The sequence below is a fragment of the Vespa velutina genome, chromosome 5, assembly GCF_912470025.1.
Source record: "Vespa velutina chromosome 5, iVesVel2.1, whole genome shotgun sequence".
In the NCBI taxonomy this organism is placed as follows: Eukaryota; Metazoa; Arthropoda; class Insecta; order Hymenoptera; family Vespidae; genus Vespa; species Vespa velutina.
The window spans coordinates 8239413-8256824 of record NC_062192.1 but is presented as its reverse complement, the minus strand read 5'-3'; the positions used below and the strand labels follow the sequence as shown (position 1 = coordinate 8256824).

General features: G+C 32.5%; 3 protein-coding genes across 3 annotated transcripts; all 3 read left to right on the top strand.

The window, feature by feature from the left end:
• The first annotated feature begins 4412 nt into the window (after positions 1-4412).
• LOC124949279 (beta-hexosaminidase subunit alpha-like) lies at positions 4413-8685 on the top strand. The gene is made up of 7 exons (XM_047494088.1): positions 4413-4727; positions 5040-5265; positions 6490-6611; positions 6850-7222; positions 7338-7630; positions 7721-7986; positions 8208-8685. The coding sequence occupies exons 1-7, from the start codon at positions 4533-4535 to the stop codon at positions 8383-8385; spliced, it is 1653 nt and encodes a 550-aa protein (XP_047350044.1). The 5' UTR covers positions 4413-4532; the 3' UTR covers positions 8386-8685.
• Positions 8686-10888: 2203 nt separating this feature from the next.
• Positions 10889-15571, top strand: LOC124949431 (putative uncharacterized protein DDB_G0271606). The gene is made up of 6 exons (XM_047494432.1): positions 10889-10899; positions 11002-11158; positions 11350-11646; positions 11773-13464; positions 13669-14783; positions 15235-15571. Exons 1-6 carry the CDS (start codon positions 10889-10891, stop codon positions 15569-15571), a joined length of 3609 nt encoding a protein of 1202 aa, XP_047350388.1.
• Positions 15572-16630: 1059 nt separating this feature from the next.
• Positions 16631-17412, top strand: LOC124949429 (keratin-associated protein 10-3-like). The gene is made up of 2 exons (XM_047494431.1): positions 16631-16701; positions 16788-17412. Exons 1-2 carry the CDS (start codon positions 16631-16633, stop codon positions 17152-17154), a joined length of 438 nt encoding a protein of 145 aa, XP_047350387.1. The 3' UTR covers positions 17155-17412.

Below are 17412 nucleotides of genomic sequence, written 5' to 3'. Positions count from 1 at the left end.
ACGCCTCCCCCTCCCCCCTGCTCACCCCCAATCACCATCCTTCGACCCCTCTTTCACTCCATCTCCTCTTTTCTCCTTCACTAAAACTCCCTCCCCCTACTCCACCTTTCCATCCTGATTCTCTCTCATCGACTCGCGCCCCACCCTCTTCAAAGTCTTGCGCGTGTTGTGTTCTTCCCGGCGCGCAAACGCCCCCGCAAGCGCATTGATATTGAAATGACGAGAAACGATCTTTATTGTGGGCGGCAAATTTTAATAAAATTTTTTTCTCTTTGTCATTTTTTCTTTTTTCGTCTTTTCTTTTCTTTTTTTGTTCGATTTTGTTCTTTTTTTTCTCCAGGTCTTTCTTTCCCTTTTAATTTATCGAACTCGTTGATATCTGATCGATAGTATCGGAGATTTATAATTGGAAGTTTTACAGATGGGGTTTGCTTTCTTTTGGCGCGTCGATGATGGTAATACATGTTCGTTCGGCGGGATTTTTGAAATGTTTAATATTTAATATTAATATTTTACGTAAATGTCGAATTTAATACAAAAAGAAATTTAATAATATTCGTCGATAATATCTTATAAATAGACCAATCTTCGGTTTATTTAAAATGTCCATTCATTTGTGCTTTTAAACATTACTGAATATTCGTCTGTATGAAATGAAAATAGAAATAGGAATTATTTGACAATTTGATTAAGTTGAAAATAATATTTATGGTGATAATAATAATCTTTTTATTATATCGAAAGACGGCCGGGGCGTTTTAAGAGTAATAGCCAGCACTGAATGCACGTTCCAGTTCGAATCTAACCTCCCTTCGCCCCTAACGACCGTCCTCCCAACGTACGTCGTCGCAATCAATGAAGCTACGATTCACCAAGCAGTGCCGTACGATCATCGACCATCCTCTCTATCATTATTATTTCTAGTCTTGTTTATGAAAGTGACAAAAGAGAGAGAGAGAGAGAGAGAGAGAGACATGGAAAAAATATATTTCCTCTAATATAAATTATAAATAATACTAATGATAATAATTATAATAATAATTAAAATATATAATAATTAAAAAGAAAATTAGTAACCCCTCCTATATATCGTTATATAATTACATTTATTATTTAAATATTAGACTTCAAGTGTGTGTGTGTGTGTGTGTGTGTATACGTGCGAGTATGTGAATATATATATGTGTGATTCATATCAATTATCATCCTCTCAAAGATCTAAGAATGAACGGTTACGTGAATCATGCGACCTAGCAGGTATATCTATGTACATACTTCTGATGCAATTTCTAGCACGTGAAAAAGTGCTGTAACGCGCACGTGTTCGATTATACAAAAAAGAATAATCTTATCAACAAACGAAAAGTCTTATCAACAAACGACGCTTGTCAATCGGAGAAACTTATTGATACTGAAATTTATTTTTTGTTTAAGCAAAAAAAAAAAAAAAAAAGAAAGAAAAATATTTAAACATTAATCGATTGAAAATAATAAGATATAATTAATCGACAATTTACAAATTATCGATGAAGAATTATTCAGATTAATCGGATGTTAAAATTTTTTTCTTGTCACACGTATACACTCATATATATGCTATTTTACATCAAGTATATCTTTTCCAATAGAAATTTATGATGTCGTCCAATCAACGTGCGGGTCATTCATCTTCCAACGATCCATTAACATAAATCTGGGTACGTCCATCGTGATGCCTCTTATCCTCTTTCTCTCCTTTCTCCTCTCTCTCTCTCTCTCTCTCTCTCTCCCTCTCTCTCTCTCTCTCTCCCTCTCTCTATGTCTGTCTCTCTCTCTCTCTCTCTCTCTCTCTCTGTGTCTGTCTCTCTCTTTCTCTACGATCAACTCATACTATGAGAGGCCACATGTACGTGTATACAGGTTAATACGATATTCAAGCTTGTCGCATTCGTTTCAGCACGTGTAATTCACCTTGCGGTCCTCTCTTATAAGAGGAGGAAAATGCGCAAACTCGTATTTTACGATCGGAGGCGTCTCCTTTGGATAACACGCCGTCTCGACACGTCTATCACTGTGTTCGCCGATCTTGTCTCGTTTAATTGTCCAATGACATACTCCGTAATTTTCTGCCGTCTCGTTTTTTTCTTTTTTTTCTTTTCTCTTTTTTTTATTTTTATTCATATTTTTTTGTTTTTTCTTTTCTTTTTTTTTATCAATGTTTTATCAAAATCATCCCGATTATTAATTACATATTAGTCATATAGATAATTAATTATCATTATAATGTACTTATTGTTGTTTTGTACGTTTTGGAAATTACTTTTTATTTCGTTTTTTTTTTTCGTATCTCGGTTTTGTTTGTAATACGTATATGTGTTCAAAAAAAAAAAAACAAACTATTCTGTTTTATAACCAACCATATTTCTTTTTACTAAAAAATTACGAACATTTAGCTGCAATTTTTTCATTTAAAGTACATAGAATTTTATTCAGAATTTCACGAATTTCATTCTCCCCTTTTTTTAGTTAAAATTCCAGACATCATAAATTATTAATAATAATAATATTAATTATTATTATTAATAATTGGTATTAGTATCTATTAACTTTGACAAGAAGGGAAATCCATCATTATCAACGAAGTTATCAACAACCAAGATATCGATATATCGGTCATATGATTTTTTCGAATGCACTGATATCACTCTTCTCAATCTATTCTTTTTCATCTCTACATGTAAATATAAATATTAGCGGAGAATCGATAAGGATGACTTATTATCTCTAGTGCTTTATTGAACTTTACGCTTGATCATTTTATCTCATTGATTTCGAATTTCTTTTACTATATGTGATAAATATGAAGAAAAAATATACAATGAGAGGTCGAATTTGTTATTAGTTAAATTAAATCGTAGCTACGTATTTTCGATTCGTAGTGACGGCATGAATCAGTTCTATATATGTAGGTTACGAACAATATATATGTGTATATGTTCTAAAAATCCTTTAAATTATTTATTACGTTTGTTAGATTTTTTTACAAATTTTATTATTACGCATTTTTTATTTTATGCCACTTATAAAAGTTATTATAAATTTTATAAATTAGACCGAATGATAGACAATCGTTTGATTAAGCTTTGTTAAAATTAAGGTTATGAATAATTTGTGGAAATTAATATAAATGAGACGAAAGTTTTATTATCCGTTATACTCGTTAATATATTTATGATGTTATTTCTTTAAACGATTAATCAACTAACTATCGTTTCTTTCGAAGGAAAGTTTAAAGGTACAATTTCTTGTGGTTAAAAAGGAAAAGAAAAAAGAAGAAAAAAAAAGAAAAGAAAATATTTCGAAACAGGCACGCGTACAAATTACATACTTATTAATATCTCAAGAGATTACATTAAATTTATTTCTGCACTAATTGCAAGAATATTCTTCATGAGATGTGCATGAAATAACATACTCATGAATTGTACATGAAATAACATACTTATAAATTGTATATATAACATAAAATAACATACAATTAAATAATAACTAATTAAATGAGATATCATATAGCCGAAACATATATAACGTTACCACATTTTTCTTTACAATTAATTCTCGCGTAACAGTGACGCTCGTAATTTCGTAAAAAATATATATTATCATTGTCAAAACTTGCTTTTGTACCAGCAATATTTGAATTTAAAAAATTATTATAGGTAAAATTATTAATGAAGATTTTTCTTCAAACGAAATCGATTGTCGAGATAATAATTTTCTTTATATCCGTCTTCTCAATAAGATCAAACTTCCCCCTCTCTCCCTCTCTCTTTCTCCCTCTCTCTTTCTCTTTCTCTCTCTCCCTCTATCTCTCTCTCTCTCTCTCTCTCTCTCTCTCTCTCTCTCTCTCTCTCTCTCTCTCTCTCTCTCTCTATCTGACATAGATCTAAGTATCTATCCATTTTCTTCTTTTATTACAGGTCGTCGTACTCGACGATCAATGAACGCATTTTCACGAAGGAGAACTTTAAGGATCACGATTTCCTTTGAGCGTCTATAGAAGAGAAGAAACGAAAATAAGATAAATATAAATATAAAAATAGAAGAAAGAGAAAAAGAGAAAGAAAAAAAGAAAGAAAAAAGAAAGAAAGAAAGAGAGAGAGAGAGAGAGAGAGAGAGAGCTAGAGAAAGAGAAAGAAAGGACTGGTTTAGTCCCACTTGACCGTGAGCACTCGTGAGGCCAAAGTGATAAAAGTTAAATGGCGGGCTAAGGTCGTTTGCACTCTGCTCACCGCTCTTCTCCTTGCTCGTGTTCGTATACACGCGACAACCGAACCGATTCTTTCTCTCTCTCTTTCTCTCTCTCTCTCCCTCTCTCTCTATCTCTATCTCTGTCTATCTCTCTCATTCTCTCTGTTCGAGCTTCGGTTGGCACAGCTCGGTAGTATCATCGTCAGTAGACGATGACCGCTCGCTGCTAGCGGATCGTTCTTATTCGGCAAACGTGTTTTACCTGAAACGTTGATTACTATCAAACAAACGAACAAACAAACATGTGTCGTTTGTATTTAATAAATACATTTTTATTAGTCTGGCTGTTCGCATCGTTACCAAATTTGAGTATACAATTGCATTCATTTTCTGGTGCATGGGTTATACCGACCGAAGGTGAAATTTGGCCGATGCCGAATCAGAGAATCGTTCGAAAGGAATTTTATCTTTTAAGACCGTCGACCTTTCAAATTCGAGTGAGTTTCACGTTGACTTGTTTTCTTGTTTACCTCTTTTTTACGGTCTTTTTTCTTTCTTTCTTTCTTTCTTTCTTTCTTCTTCTTATTATTATTACTTTAATAATCCTAAAAGTATTCACTTGAGTTTGCTCTCTTCGCTTTCTATTTTGTTTTTTTTCTTCTCCTATTTTATCTTTCTTTCTTTTTTTGTTTTTTTTTTTACTTCCATTATCCCTTCTTTTCTCGATAAGAAATTCGCTCAATCTGATGTATGTCTGTTTGTTTGGATTCTTGTTGAATTTATCAGATATATTTATCATTCTTTTTTAGGCAGAAACTGAAAATTGCGATATAATCAACGAAGCTATCGAAAGATACAAGGGTATAATTCTAACCGATGCAAGAATAGGTAGAATCGTTAGCGAAGGACATCCTAGAACATCTGCACGAAACGATGCATTCTTCAAGGGTACATTAACGAGCTTGGAGATTCAATTAAACAATCCTTGCCAACATAACGGCGAATATTGGCCACATTTGTTCATGAACGAGAGTTGTAAGTGAAACAAACATTTTTGAAATGAAAAAAAAAATATCTTTGTCCTTTCTTCATTGATTGCATACGAAACATTATTATTACGTAATATTATACGTAAATGATATATCTAATCTTCCGTCGATTCCGTCAAAACGATAAATTTCCATGAAACTAACCGGTTGTTCCCCCGGATTTTAATCTCCTTCGCTAATCTCAATTAGGATGTATACTTTCTAATGTACTATTAATTCGTTTCGAAATACATACATACGATGCACATGAGTATGTATTTAAATGTTTCGATATAAACATTATATAATATTATTCCATGATTGTGATCGAATGCGCGCAAAAGTAAAACATACTAACTACTCTAAATGATACTCTATCTACGTATATATATATATACATACATACAATAATATTCATAAAATGATTAGATTTTGTCTTTTTTTTTTAAGTGGGACAAGATTATACGAACTCAGGGATTCCACGTTCAAACGTAGCACTTATAAAATCATTAACGTGAATAACGAGATCTCTTTCGCTTGGTAAAAAAATATTTCTACTTATTTCAATTGCTTTCTAATCGTTCCCGACGATTAAAAATTCCTCAAAATAAATCTAAAAAATGTATTTTTTTAATTATTGTTTTTATCATTGTTGTTTTTTATTCTTTTATTTAATTCTTTGTTATTTAATTTTTTTTTTTCATTTAATTCTTACTACCTTCATTTTAATACTATGCAGTTTATATAGAACGAAGAAATATCGTTCGATGATATCGTTCCTATGTAATCAACGAACGTCTATGCACGTAACAATTTTTCTAATTCGCGATAATAAACGAGTTGGTAATAGAGTCAGTGGAACAGATCGAAACGGGGACGAGCAATAAAACGAAATTAATCAGCCTCTTTGCATTTCTTATCTCTATTTCTTGTTTTTCTTCTTCTTCTTCTTCTTTTTCTTCTCCTTCTTCTTCTTTTTCTTCTTTTTCTTCTTCTTTTTCTTCTTCTTCTTATCCGTTCGCGAAAGCATCATTGTGAGGTCATTGTGATTAGGAACATTGAGGAATAGAACGATTAAATGCAATCTTCTTTTTCTTCTTCTTCTTCTTCTTCTTATTCTTCTTCTTTCTCTTCCTCCTCTTCTTTATCTTCCTTTTTCTCAATCGACAATAAAATCGATAATAAGATCGACAATAAGATCGACAATAAGATAGAACGTTAACTTTTCCAGACATACTTGAAATAAACGAAATATCAACCAATGCTAGTCTCATAGCTGACTCCGTTTGGGGAATACTTCGAGGTCTTGAAACCTTTTCACAAATCCTCGTACCATCTGGAGACGGTCCTATCGTAAGTTAAATTTCAATTTGATTTAAAATAATTAATGATCGATAAGATTAAAAAATTTATTTAAATCGTTCCAAATATTTTATCGATTTATTTAAAATTCAGTGTAATAAACGATGAAGACTTTATTATTGATATTTTTATATATGTATTATTTTTAAATAAAACGTTAAATAAAACCTTAATATATATATATATATGTTAGATTTAGAATAAATAGTTAATGATTGAAAATTTTTAGTTGAAGTTACAATGTCAGACGATCGTGGATACACCGAAATTACGACACAGAGGTATTCTTTTGGATACGTCTCGTCATTATTTACCAGTATCCGACATACTTCTTACATTGGATGCAATGTCCTACAACAAGCTAAACGTTTTACATTGGCACATAGTAGACGACAATAGTTTCCCTTACCAAAGCTTTAAGTATCCAGATTTATCAGCTAAAGGTGCTTATCATTCTACCATGGTTTACACGTCCAATGATGTACAAAGAATTATTACTTATGCGAGATTACGTGGGATTCGTGTTATATCAGAGTTTGATACACCTGGACACGTAGCAGCTTGGGGTTTAAGTTATCCGGAACTTCTCACAAAGTGTTATGGTGAATTGAAATGATTCTTTTTTTTCTTTTTTTTTGTGCGGATTAAAGAATTTTCCTTGGGAATTATTTATTTATTTTATTTTTTTTTTCTGATTCTTTTTTCTTTTATCCTTAGATTCTACTGGTAATCCGAATGGTAAACTTGGACCGATCAATCCAACAAAACCAGAGGTTTACGAATTCATGAGAAATTTATTTTCCGAGATAGTTGAGATATTTCCAGATAATTACGTTCATCTCGGTGGCGACGAAGTACCTTTCGATTGTTGGAGTAGCAATCCCGAGATAAAATCATATATGCAAGCTCACAATATGTCGAAGAATTACGCCTTATTAGAAGGAAAGTACATTACCAAATTATTAGAGATCACTAGCAGGTTGGGTGCCAATTCCATCGTATGGCAAGAGGTGAAGTATTATTTCTAATTCTAACGGTCTAGTCACGAAATGAAATTTCTTTCTAAGAATTATTCTAAAAATAGACGTTTGTTATTTCAGGTTTTCGATAACGGCGTAAATCTTCCCAATACCACGGTAGTACACGTGTGGACCGGACGCTGGCAGAACGAGTTAGAAAGGGCAACAAAAGCCGGACATCCGGTTTTGCTATCGGCTTGTTGGTATCTCGATCACATAAGCAATGGAGGCGATTGGAAAAAGTATTACACGTGCGATCCTTTAGGATTTCCGGCACCGCCCGAAGTCGACTTGAGGGATTTGATGTTGGGAGGTGAAGCTTGTATGTGGGGCGAGTTTGTGGACAGGTTAATATTTTTTATTTCTTTTTTCTTTTTTGTTCACTTGTAATATATTATAAAAAAAAATTTCTATACGCTGAATTATGTTAGTTCGTCTATAATTTATAATTTATAATTAAATAATTCATTCTTTAATGATCGTGTACCATCAGACACTTTTATTTATATTGTAGTAATACGGATGTGTTCGTTATTTTTTTTTGTTTTTTGTTTTTTTTTTTTTTTAGGAATAACATTCATCCAAGAATTTGGCCACGGGCTAGTGCCGCAGCCGAACGTTTGTGGAGCGAACAAGCGGAAAGTTTGACTGAAGCATCGAGACGCCTCGAAGAACACGCCTGTCGTATGAACAGACGGGGTATACCAGCCCAGCCACCGAACGGACCAGGATTTTGTGTTCTTTGATTAGCCACAAGCCTAACTTTATACTCGAAAGTTTCATCGACATTTATTCGTCATTGGAAAAATGAAAATAGCATCATGTAGGGGCAACATTTTCCTCTCTATTCGCATTTTTTCATACCTATTTTTAAATAAAGTAAATAATTCAAGAATCTTAAATTTATATATATAAGCGATATAATAATTTACATTTCTTTACGAGTGTGTCACGTCTTTAAGGTAGGAACAATTACTGTTCCAAGCGAATAACAACTGACTCTCACTGTAGTCATGACAATGAAAAAATAAACAGTCTTCGCAAAATCATTCGTTCTATTTTTCTATTCAACGATAAAAAAAATTTCAAGTAACCTTCGATATTTTCAAAGGGCGGTTACCGTCATTTAAATCTGATAGATGGACCTGCTATATCGGTGACCTAATCATAATTCCTACTAAACAAAATTAACAGTGTATAAGGTAAACAGTAACGTATGTATGTATATATATTTATACATATTAAATATCTGAAAATTACATTTTTGTGTGAAGAATACGATCGATAGAACGTAATAGTTTAATCGATGAGATAACATTCTTATCCAATTTTGATATTATAACTGATAAAGTTTCTTTCTTTAGAAGAAATATTTATTTATATTTAATTTCATTGTTATCATGATAGACACAAGAAGATATCTCGATTTATTCGATGAAATTACTAATGGGGTAATAGGATACGACAGAAATGGAAGATACTTATAAATATGTGTTCTCCCGGTCCATGTAACCCTGTAATTTGCAATCCACCTATGTGCTGCCCAACACCTTGTCCAATACCTTCTTGCATACCACCTTGTCCACCAGCTTGTTATCCTTGCCTACCTTGCGTACCTTGTGCGCCTCTCATACAATGTAGGCCACCGTGTCCGCCTCGTTGCCCAGCAAGACCATCGAAGACAGTGGTTTGTAGCACGATTCAATGTTTTTAATTAAAATCTGACTGACCTGGACTAAATAAAGGAATAAAGTTTTATATTCTATGTTTATGACGATGAAAAGATTATTTATCATGAACAATAGAAAAATGATTATCTTAATAATTGCAATTTCAATGAGTCCAAAATTCATTTTTTTTTAACAAAATTTATATCACGAATGTTAAATTTAATGATAATTCAATTGTGTAGAATTTGGACAACGAAAAAATCAGATGGATCATTAATTAACAGGTGTACTTACGACCTTGTCCACCCTGTCCACCTTGCTGCCCTATGCCTTGTCCTCCAAAAGTGGTGGTGACATGTCCTCCTCCCTGCTCACCTTGTCCACCGCCTCCTCCAACTTGCGTTTACGTTTGTACGCCAAAATGCATACCTTGTATGCCGTGTCCACCTCCTACACCCCCAGTTTGCTCACCTTGCAGACCGCTTTGTCGTTAGTATCGTGTCTTAAGTTTAAACGTTACGAACGCTACGATATATTACTCTTTGTGATACTTTTTCTGTTTTGTTTTTTTTCAGTGCCTTGTCCACCTTGCTGAGAATTCAATCGATTTAGGCCAAACATACGAATGATATTAACAAATTGGTCACCATCATTTTAATTTTTATATAAGGTGACAAAAAAACAAATCGTTAAAGTTTGACAATCAAAAATTTTTTTCTTGATAACGATAATAAAACGAATTTAATCAATGCTCACGAGTAACAATAACCATGAATTGACAACAATAAAATGATAATCTCTATTAGATATTTTGCCAATTGAACGTCTCGAAGATGACTTTCTTAAAATAACTTGCGACGAATAAATCGAGGATGCAAAAGCAAACAAAAAATTACAAAAGAAACAATTCTGAATTTCTGGAGAAACAATTTTAGCATTATTATTATTAAGTTAATATTAAATTATTTTTAAGTTAATGAATTAAAATTTACAATATGTCTTTATTTAATAGTTTTCAAGAGCTTTGAGTAAATGTATCAGTTCTTCAATAATATTTGAAGAAAACGAGAAGTAAATAGGACGTGTAGATAAAATAAATAAAATGTATCTTTGTCCGATATATAAAACATTATTATTAAATTATTGTAATGTTAGGATAGAAAAGGAAAAAAATTCTTTCACGATAGCTTTCTTATATTTAAAAATGATCGCAAGTAAACATATAAAATTATATATGTCCTATAAATTATCTAACTCGTTATTACATACATTTCTTATTTGTAATTATGAATTATAAGAAATATAGAGAAAATTGTCTTAAGGTCAAACATATTGTCATTTATATTTATAAACTAATTTCTCTAACAAATGGGATTTGAGCTAATGAAGGAAGCTTTATTATAGGTGCCCATGACAACCCCAATTTATGCTGTCGTCTTATAAATTATCTTCATTTGTTCCAATGCCAGTAATACTAAATCTGCTCTGAGACTTAATCTCTTTTTTTTTTTATTTTATAATATGATTTTATTAGAATAATTTTTATATCAAATTGACAAGGTACGAATCTCTTTCTATCATGAACAAAAGGTAAGATATTTTTAGAATATTTTTTGGCCTCTTCAATTTTTTTTTTCAAAAGGATTACGTAAACGTCTTTATATAACCTTCTATTTCATCATGAACTCATAGGAAAGTTTCCACAGAGAGGAATACTGCTGCCAAAGATTCTACTCGACGACCTAGCATATCTAGTATTCAAACACGAGTCACAAATATTCCTCAAAGGAGACGTTCTCGATCAGGAAAATCATCTTCGCCGGAGGCAAACCTAATTCAAGCCACAATGGTAAGTATATGCTACATATATGTAACTTAAAAAGAAACGTATCAATCGCATAGATCTATTTGTTTTTTCTCTCTTTTCTCTCTCTCTCTCTCTCTCTCGCTCTCTCTCTCTCTCTCTCTCTCTCTCTCTCTCTCTCTCTCTCTCACTCACTCATATCAATTTCTCTTTCGTTACAGACAAAATTATCAAAGACAATGCTTGCAACTGGAGATAACAAGGTTGCTCCCCCAAAAACAATATTCAATTCTCAAGATAAATCCAAAGAATTACAATCGAGTTCATCACCACGATTGAAAAGCTTTCCAGCTGAAAAAATTCGCAAATACGACAATTCAGCATTGTTTAATAATAAATTGATAAGGGGTATGGTCAATCAACAAAATTCTGAACGTTCGGCTACATTATACATACCAGATTCTACAGGTCATAATTACGAGTACGGTGATCAGATTAATGGGATACATAATGGACATCAAAATCAGTCACAGGTAAGTAATGATTACAGAAAATATTAAATATTTTTTAAATAATATTATTAAATAATATTAAATATTTAAAAAATAATATTATTGACAGGACCCTAATATGCTTATCCGTTCTATTTATTTTTATAGACGTCGGAAAATATGTGCCAACAACAAATTTCCATGAACTATTCGATGCATCAGCCAATTCCACAATCAAACGGTGCTTTAACTTATCGGGTACATGATCCAGATAAACATCGGCCAAACGTACCGCATGGACATCAATCGCACGTAACTGCCGTGGGTGCACCTAACTCGTTGGCTTATGTTCACAATGGTCAAACACCTGTAGCTCGATTTTCTACACCGGTGACACAATTACATCCTCAACAATCACAAAGAATATCTAACGAAATTACGAATATACAGAAAGAAAACAATTGGGTAAACGATGAACTTCCTCAAATTGTTGATCTAGAGAAACAACCTGTTGGTGGAAGAAATTTAATGTTACATAGACAAGCAGTGATGCAAGAGAGACAACAACAACAACAACAGCAGCAGCAACAACAACAGCAGCAACAACAACGACATCAACAACAACAACAACAGCAACAACAACATATGCAAACACGATCCCATCCAACAATGTTTCCTAACGTGACGAATCAACAGATCGATCGTCCTATGTCTGTACCACCTTTTCACAATATTCAATCCTCTCAAGCAAATTCTTCGCCTGTTTTAACGCATGAACATCCTCAGCAAATTTATCAACAACTTCAAAACAATATAGCTCATCAACAACAAATGCAACAACGGGCGTTTAATCAGCAATTCCAAATGATGTCAGGACATCAAACACAACATTCAGCACATGCTAATCAAGATTATTATAATTATTTTCCTCAACAGTTGTCGGAAAGAACATCGTTCCCTTATGGAATGACTTCGCCTCAAGATGCAAACGTAAATCAAACGAAAAGTGCTCTAAACCCTATGGTATCGATGCAACAAAGACAACAATTAAGTAATCAGCATAATGAAGCAGTACCGAATAGTAAAATGTTAATTGATAATCCAAATATAAAATCTCAAATCAAGCCATACACCATCAACCTAGTTGACAATACCAAATCGCAAAACGTTACATATGGTCACCATTATGGTCAAAATCATGGTCAAGTATCCCAAATGTATCGACCAACGATTCAAGGACAACAATTTTTAAATCATTTCCAACAGAATATGATGCCTCCAAATCATGTTCCTCAGCAAGTAATCACAACTGAAATGCCTACAAATCTTGAAAGAAACAGTTTGAAATTTACACCGAAAATGATTCGAGATCAAGAGCTCTTGATAACAACTATGAAACAACAAGGTATATCCGAAGAATTAATGCGAAGGCAGTTCGATAATTTACTAAAGGAACAACGCAGACAACTCGAATATCTTCAACAATTTAATCAAGAGGATGATTATCCTGATAAAAAAAAGCAAGAGATACGTAAAAAGATACAGATAGACGAGAAACCTGAATGGATGGCTCATATAACGCCACCACATATTCCTTACAGTGATTTAGAAAAATTAAACGCCAAAATTCGAGAACAAAACTTAATTTCATCTCAACAGCAATTTAACGAGAATCAGCTAGTGGATTTCAATAAACTGCAACAAAATGGGAATAATCCATCCAAAATGGTGCCATCGTTATCACAGATTAATGATCAGTCTCAACCAAATGCGTATCAACTCTGGCAACAACAAATGGGAGTTCCAACAGGAACAGTAATACCACAATATACATACGGATCATCCGAGCCTTATCGTCACGTAAAACCAATGTTAACTTCATCTCAACATCAACAACATCAACAACATCAACAACATCAACATCAACAACATCAACAACATCAACAACATAATCAACATAATCAACAACAACAACAACAACACCAACAATATCAACAATATCAACAACATTTTAATAATAATCCGATGCGATCGCAATATCCTATTTATTGGCAACAATCGCAGCAAATTCAACAACCATATCAACAACCATATCAACAACAGTATCACCAAGTACCAGAACAAGTTTCATGGCAACCTGATCAGCTACGAAACGAAGAAGATTCCCGTCTTTTCAAGAAAGCCTTTAGTCTGAACGATTTGAATATGAGAAATATCGAACCATCGAGTTTATTGAAACTAAGATTATACAAAGATGTGATCCGCCCTCAGAAACGTAATAACGGCTTGCAAAATCCAGATACGATCCAGAAAGCTTTGGAGATCTTAAATAATCCAGAAAGTCAGAAAGGTCTTGAATATCTCACAAATCTTAACAGAAAGAATTTACAAACTAAACTGAATGGTATGCAAGATCCGAATGAAACGACACCAAATTTAATATCAAAACCACCCTTCAATAATTCTAATTCGATGTCGCAAAGAGCTATCTCAGCAAATGGTCTAGAAAATAAAAGAAACCCTAATAATCCACTTCCCCAACCGTTAACATATTTAAAAAGATCTGAAATTGGAACGGCTGGGAATGAATACCCAAAACAGAAACAGTATAATCCACGAAATCGTTATAGTTTGATGGCTGAAAGAGAAGACGGGACAGTAGCTCCAACCGTACAATATCAGCTGCCTTATTCAGATCAACAGTTAAATCACCAACAACAACAAAATTATCAGAAATTAATTCCTTATAATGAAAAAAATCCATTATCGGTATTGAACAAGCAAATGTCTTACAAATTTGATGGTTCCGGTAATCCAGATTATTATCAGCAGTTACAACAATTCTATCAGAATAAACAAAATGTGATTAGTAACAACGGACAAGGAGATGTACTTAACCTACATAAACCAAATACAGCCAATATAGCATACCTCGATTGTCCTGGTGGCGACACAGCAGATTTATCGTATTCCAGAGAGAACGGACAGATACAGAATAAGATGGCACCATTTGGCGCATCTCAAAGATTGAACGGAACCTACAATTCGCCAGATATTCGAGAAGCCAAAACTATTGGGGGTGTCACGTACCTTGCCAGAAAACCGAACTATATACCAAACCAACCAATGATACCTGAGAACACTTTGACTGCTAATAAATATATACAACCAGCTATAATGTATCACTGAATGAAAGGATTATTTATTTTTATTTTGTGAGATCTATATTTTTATATATATATATATATGTATATATATACACACAATATATTTTTGTCTATTTATCTTATACTTTTTAAACGATATCATTAATATACACAATTCTTAAAACAAGTAACAAGTTTTATGTATAAATCATCGCGGTTCATTTTAACTATCGAATGAAAAAAAAAAAGAAAGAAAAGACAAACAATAATATTTTTTCGATAGCTCGATAAAAACCACTACAATATTCATTCTTAAAGACAAAATTCATCATGAAATAATATATCTCAATAATGAAATATTAATTCATAAAATATAAAAAAGAAAATTCATCAAAATCGACAATGTGTAATATCGCGTAAGTATCATATTTAATATAAGTAATAATTTTAATGGTATTCTATTATATCTGATGTTTTTTATAAGTCCATCATGTTCACCTATACCTTGTGGTCCATGGGGTCCTTGTGATGGAAGTAAATTCGTTACTGTAATTTGTACGAGTAAACCAAAACCCTGTCCACCTCCACCAAGTATATATTGTGTTCCACCTCCGCCTCCTTGTCCACCACCTTGCCCACCCCTCCCACCGATTTGCGGTATCTACGAACAAGCCATCCGTAAACCTCGATTACCCTGCCCACCTCCGTGTCCACCGAGATACCTTGAGTTCGGTCATCCACCTTTACCACCCTGTCCACCACCCTGTCCTGCAAGAAGAACACCCTGGCCTATATGTTTACCCTGTAATCCCTGTGTGTGAATAATCTCATCTTGTTTATTATCCTCCTTTCATTATTCATAGATTATATAATAAAATTATTATAGTAATTACATACATAGTAATATTACGTAATTATATAATAATTATTCACATACGCACAAATATATATGTATATGAATATATATATATGTTTTATATATATATATATATATATATATATATATATATATAAAATTTATATTATTTACTCGTGTTGATGTCATTAAACATTGATATCATAAATACATTTGATTCGTTAATTATAAATATACTCATTCCAAAAATTATTATTATTATATGATTATAATAATTATTATTATTATTAGTAACAAATTATTTCCGTACGAGTCAAATCGATTTTTCAAACATACCTCATGATATTCGGACAATTCATAACGCAATAATTGTTCATTTCGAAATTTAATACAATCGTTTTAAAGTATTTTACAATTTTACATGTTTAATTTTATATAAACGATAAATAATCATTTATATATATATATATATATATATATATATATATATATATATAATATATATATATATTTATATATATAATATAAATATATATATATATATGTATATATATATAATTTTTTATAATTAGATGTATAAAATAGGTATAATCAAATAGACAACAATTTAAATAAATTTGGTACAGCAAAATAAATTTTTGCTGATGATTAAATTATAATTACTGAAACAACAAATGATTTTAATTTTGACAGAGTTAAATATATATGTACATATATTTTTACACAATTTAACATGTTTCTAACTATTGTCAGTATAAAAGAAGATATAAAAGGGTACAATAAATGGATAGAGAAAAACGTTATCATTATATCAACGCATAATTTGACTTATGGTTATGAATAATTTGTTTGACGCTTTATGAAAACAACAAAATCGCCTCAAGAAAAAAAAAAGAAACAAACGAATAGAAAAGAAAATATATCAAATCCAAATGGATAAGTAACTAAATTTAAATAAATAAATATTTATATATCGTTTGATCTTTAATCTAAATTTCTGTGCAAGTCATCGATTTATCAGAAAATGGGCACTTGTGGAAACACTCGTAATTTTATGGACGAAATGTTATGTATCATAAAAGAAATCGAATGTTCGTGAGTTGATAAGATATATATACGTATCTATTTAAGAATGCACGAGATCATCAATCAAATCGTTGAAAATTAAATTCCCTTAATAGAAAACCTGAACCAGAAATATGCAATGTCTCGTGTCCGCCATTAGGATGTCCAAGAGGTCCATGTCCAGGAATGTGTTGCGATGGAATAAGCTGCGATCCCTGTTGCATATCACAGATGCCATGTTGTCCACCTAGTCCATGCCTACCAGGTTGCGTACCAATATGTTGTACAGAACCTCCTCGTGCCGAGATCAAGCTTAAACCAGTTCCAAGAAAAATTTGTTGTTTCCCACCGAACCCCGATTGTCCACCGATCTCGTCAATTCCATTTTGTCCATCTCCATGTGGTCCACCTCCGCTTTGTACAAGCCCACCATGTCTCCCATTACGTTGTCCTATCTCCCCATGCGCACCAATGTGCCAGTAAGTCGTTAATTTATTTATTAATATTACGAAAACAAATTATAAAAAAAAAATCAAATGTTTTCAGGCCTTCCGATTGTTTAAGAGATTGTACGATTCCATGTGGACCCATAGCATGTTTCCCTACAAATTGTTGTCCTACACCAACGTGTTGCCCAATTCCACCGTGCTTAAAACCATCGAAACCACCCTGTTGTCCGGTTTATGTATGCATACCACCTCGATGTAATAAATAAAAATCTTTCGAATGTAATCATTCGTA

Coding starts and splice junctions, on each gene's coding strand:
- LOC124949279 (XM_047494088.1), top strand. CDS start 4,533: ATGTGTCGTTTGTATTTAATAAATACATTTTTATTAGTCTGGCTGTTC. Junction 5,266..6,489: donor TTTGTTCATGAACGAGAGTT/GTAAGTGAAACA, acceptor TAACTTTTCCAG/ACATACTTGAAATAAACGAA. Junction 6,612..6,849: donor CATCTGGAGACGGTCCTATC/GTAAGTTAAATT, acceptor GAAAATTTTTAG/TTGAAGTTACAATGTCAGAC.
- LOC124949431 (XM_047494432.1), top strand. Junction 13,465..13,668: donor CATCCGAGCCTTATCGTCAC/GTAAAACCAATG, acceptor CAACAATCGCAG/CAAATTCAACAACCATATCA. Junction 14,784..15,234: donor TATATACAACCAGCTATAAT/GTATCACTGAAT, acceptor GTTTTTTATAAG/TCCATCATGTTCACCTATAC.
- LOC124949429 (XM_047494431.1), top strand. CDS start 16,631: ATGGGCACTTGTGGAAACACTCGTAATTTTATGGACGAAATGTTATGT. Junction 16,702..16,787: donor ATAAAAGAAATCGAATGTTC/GTGAGTTGATAA, acceptor TTCCCTTAATAG/AAAACCTGAACCAGAAATAT.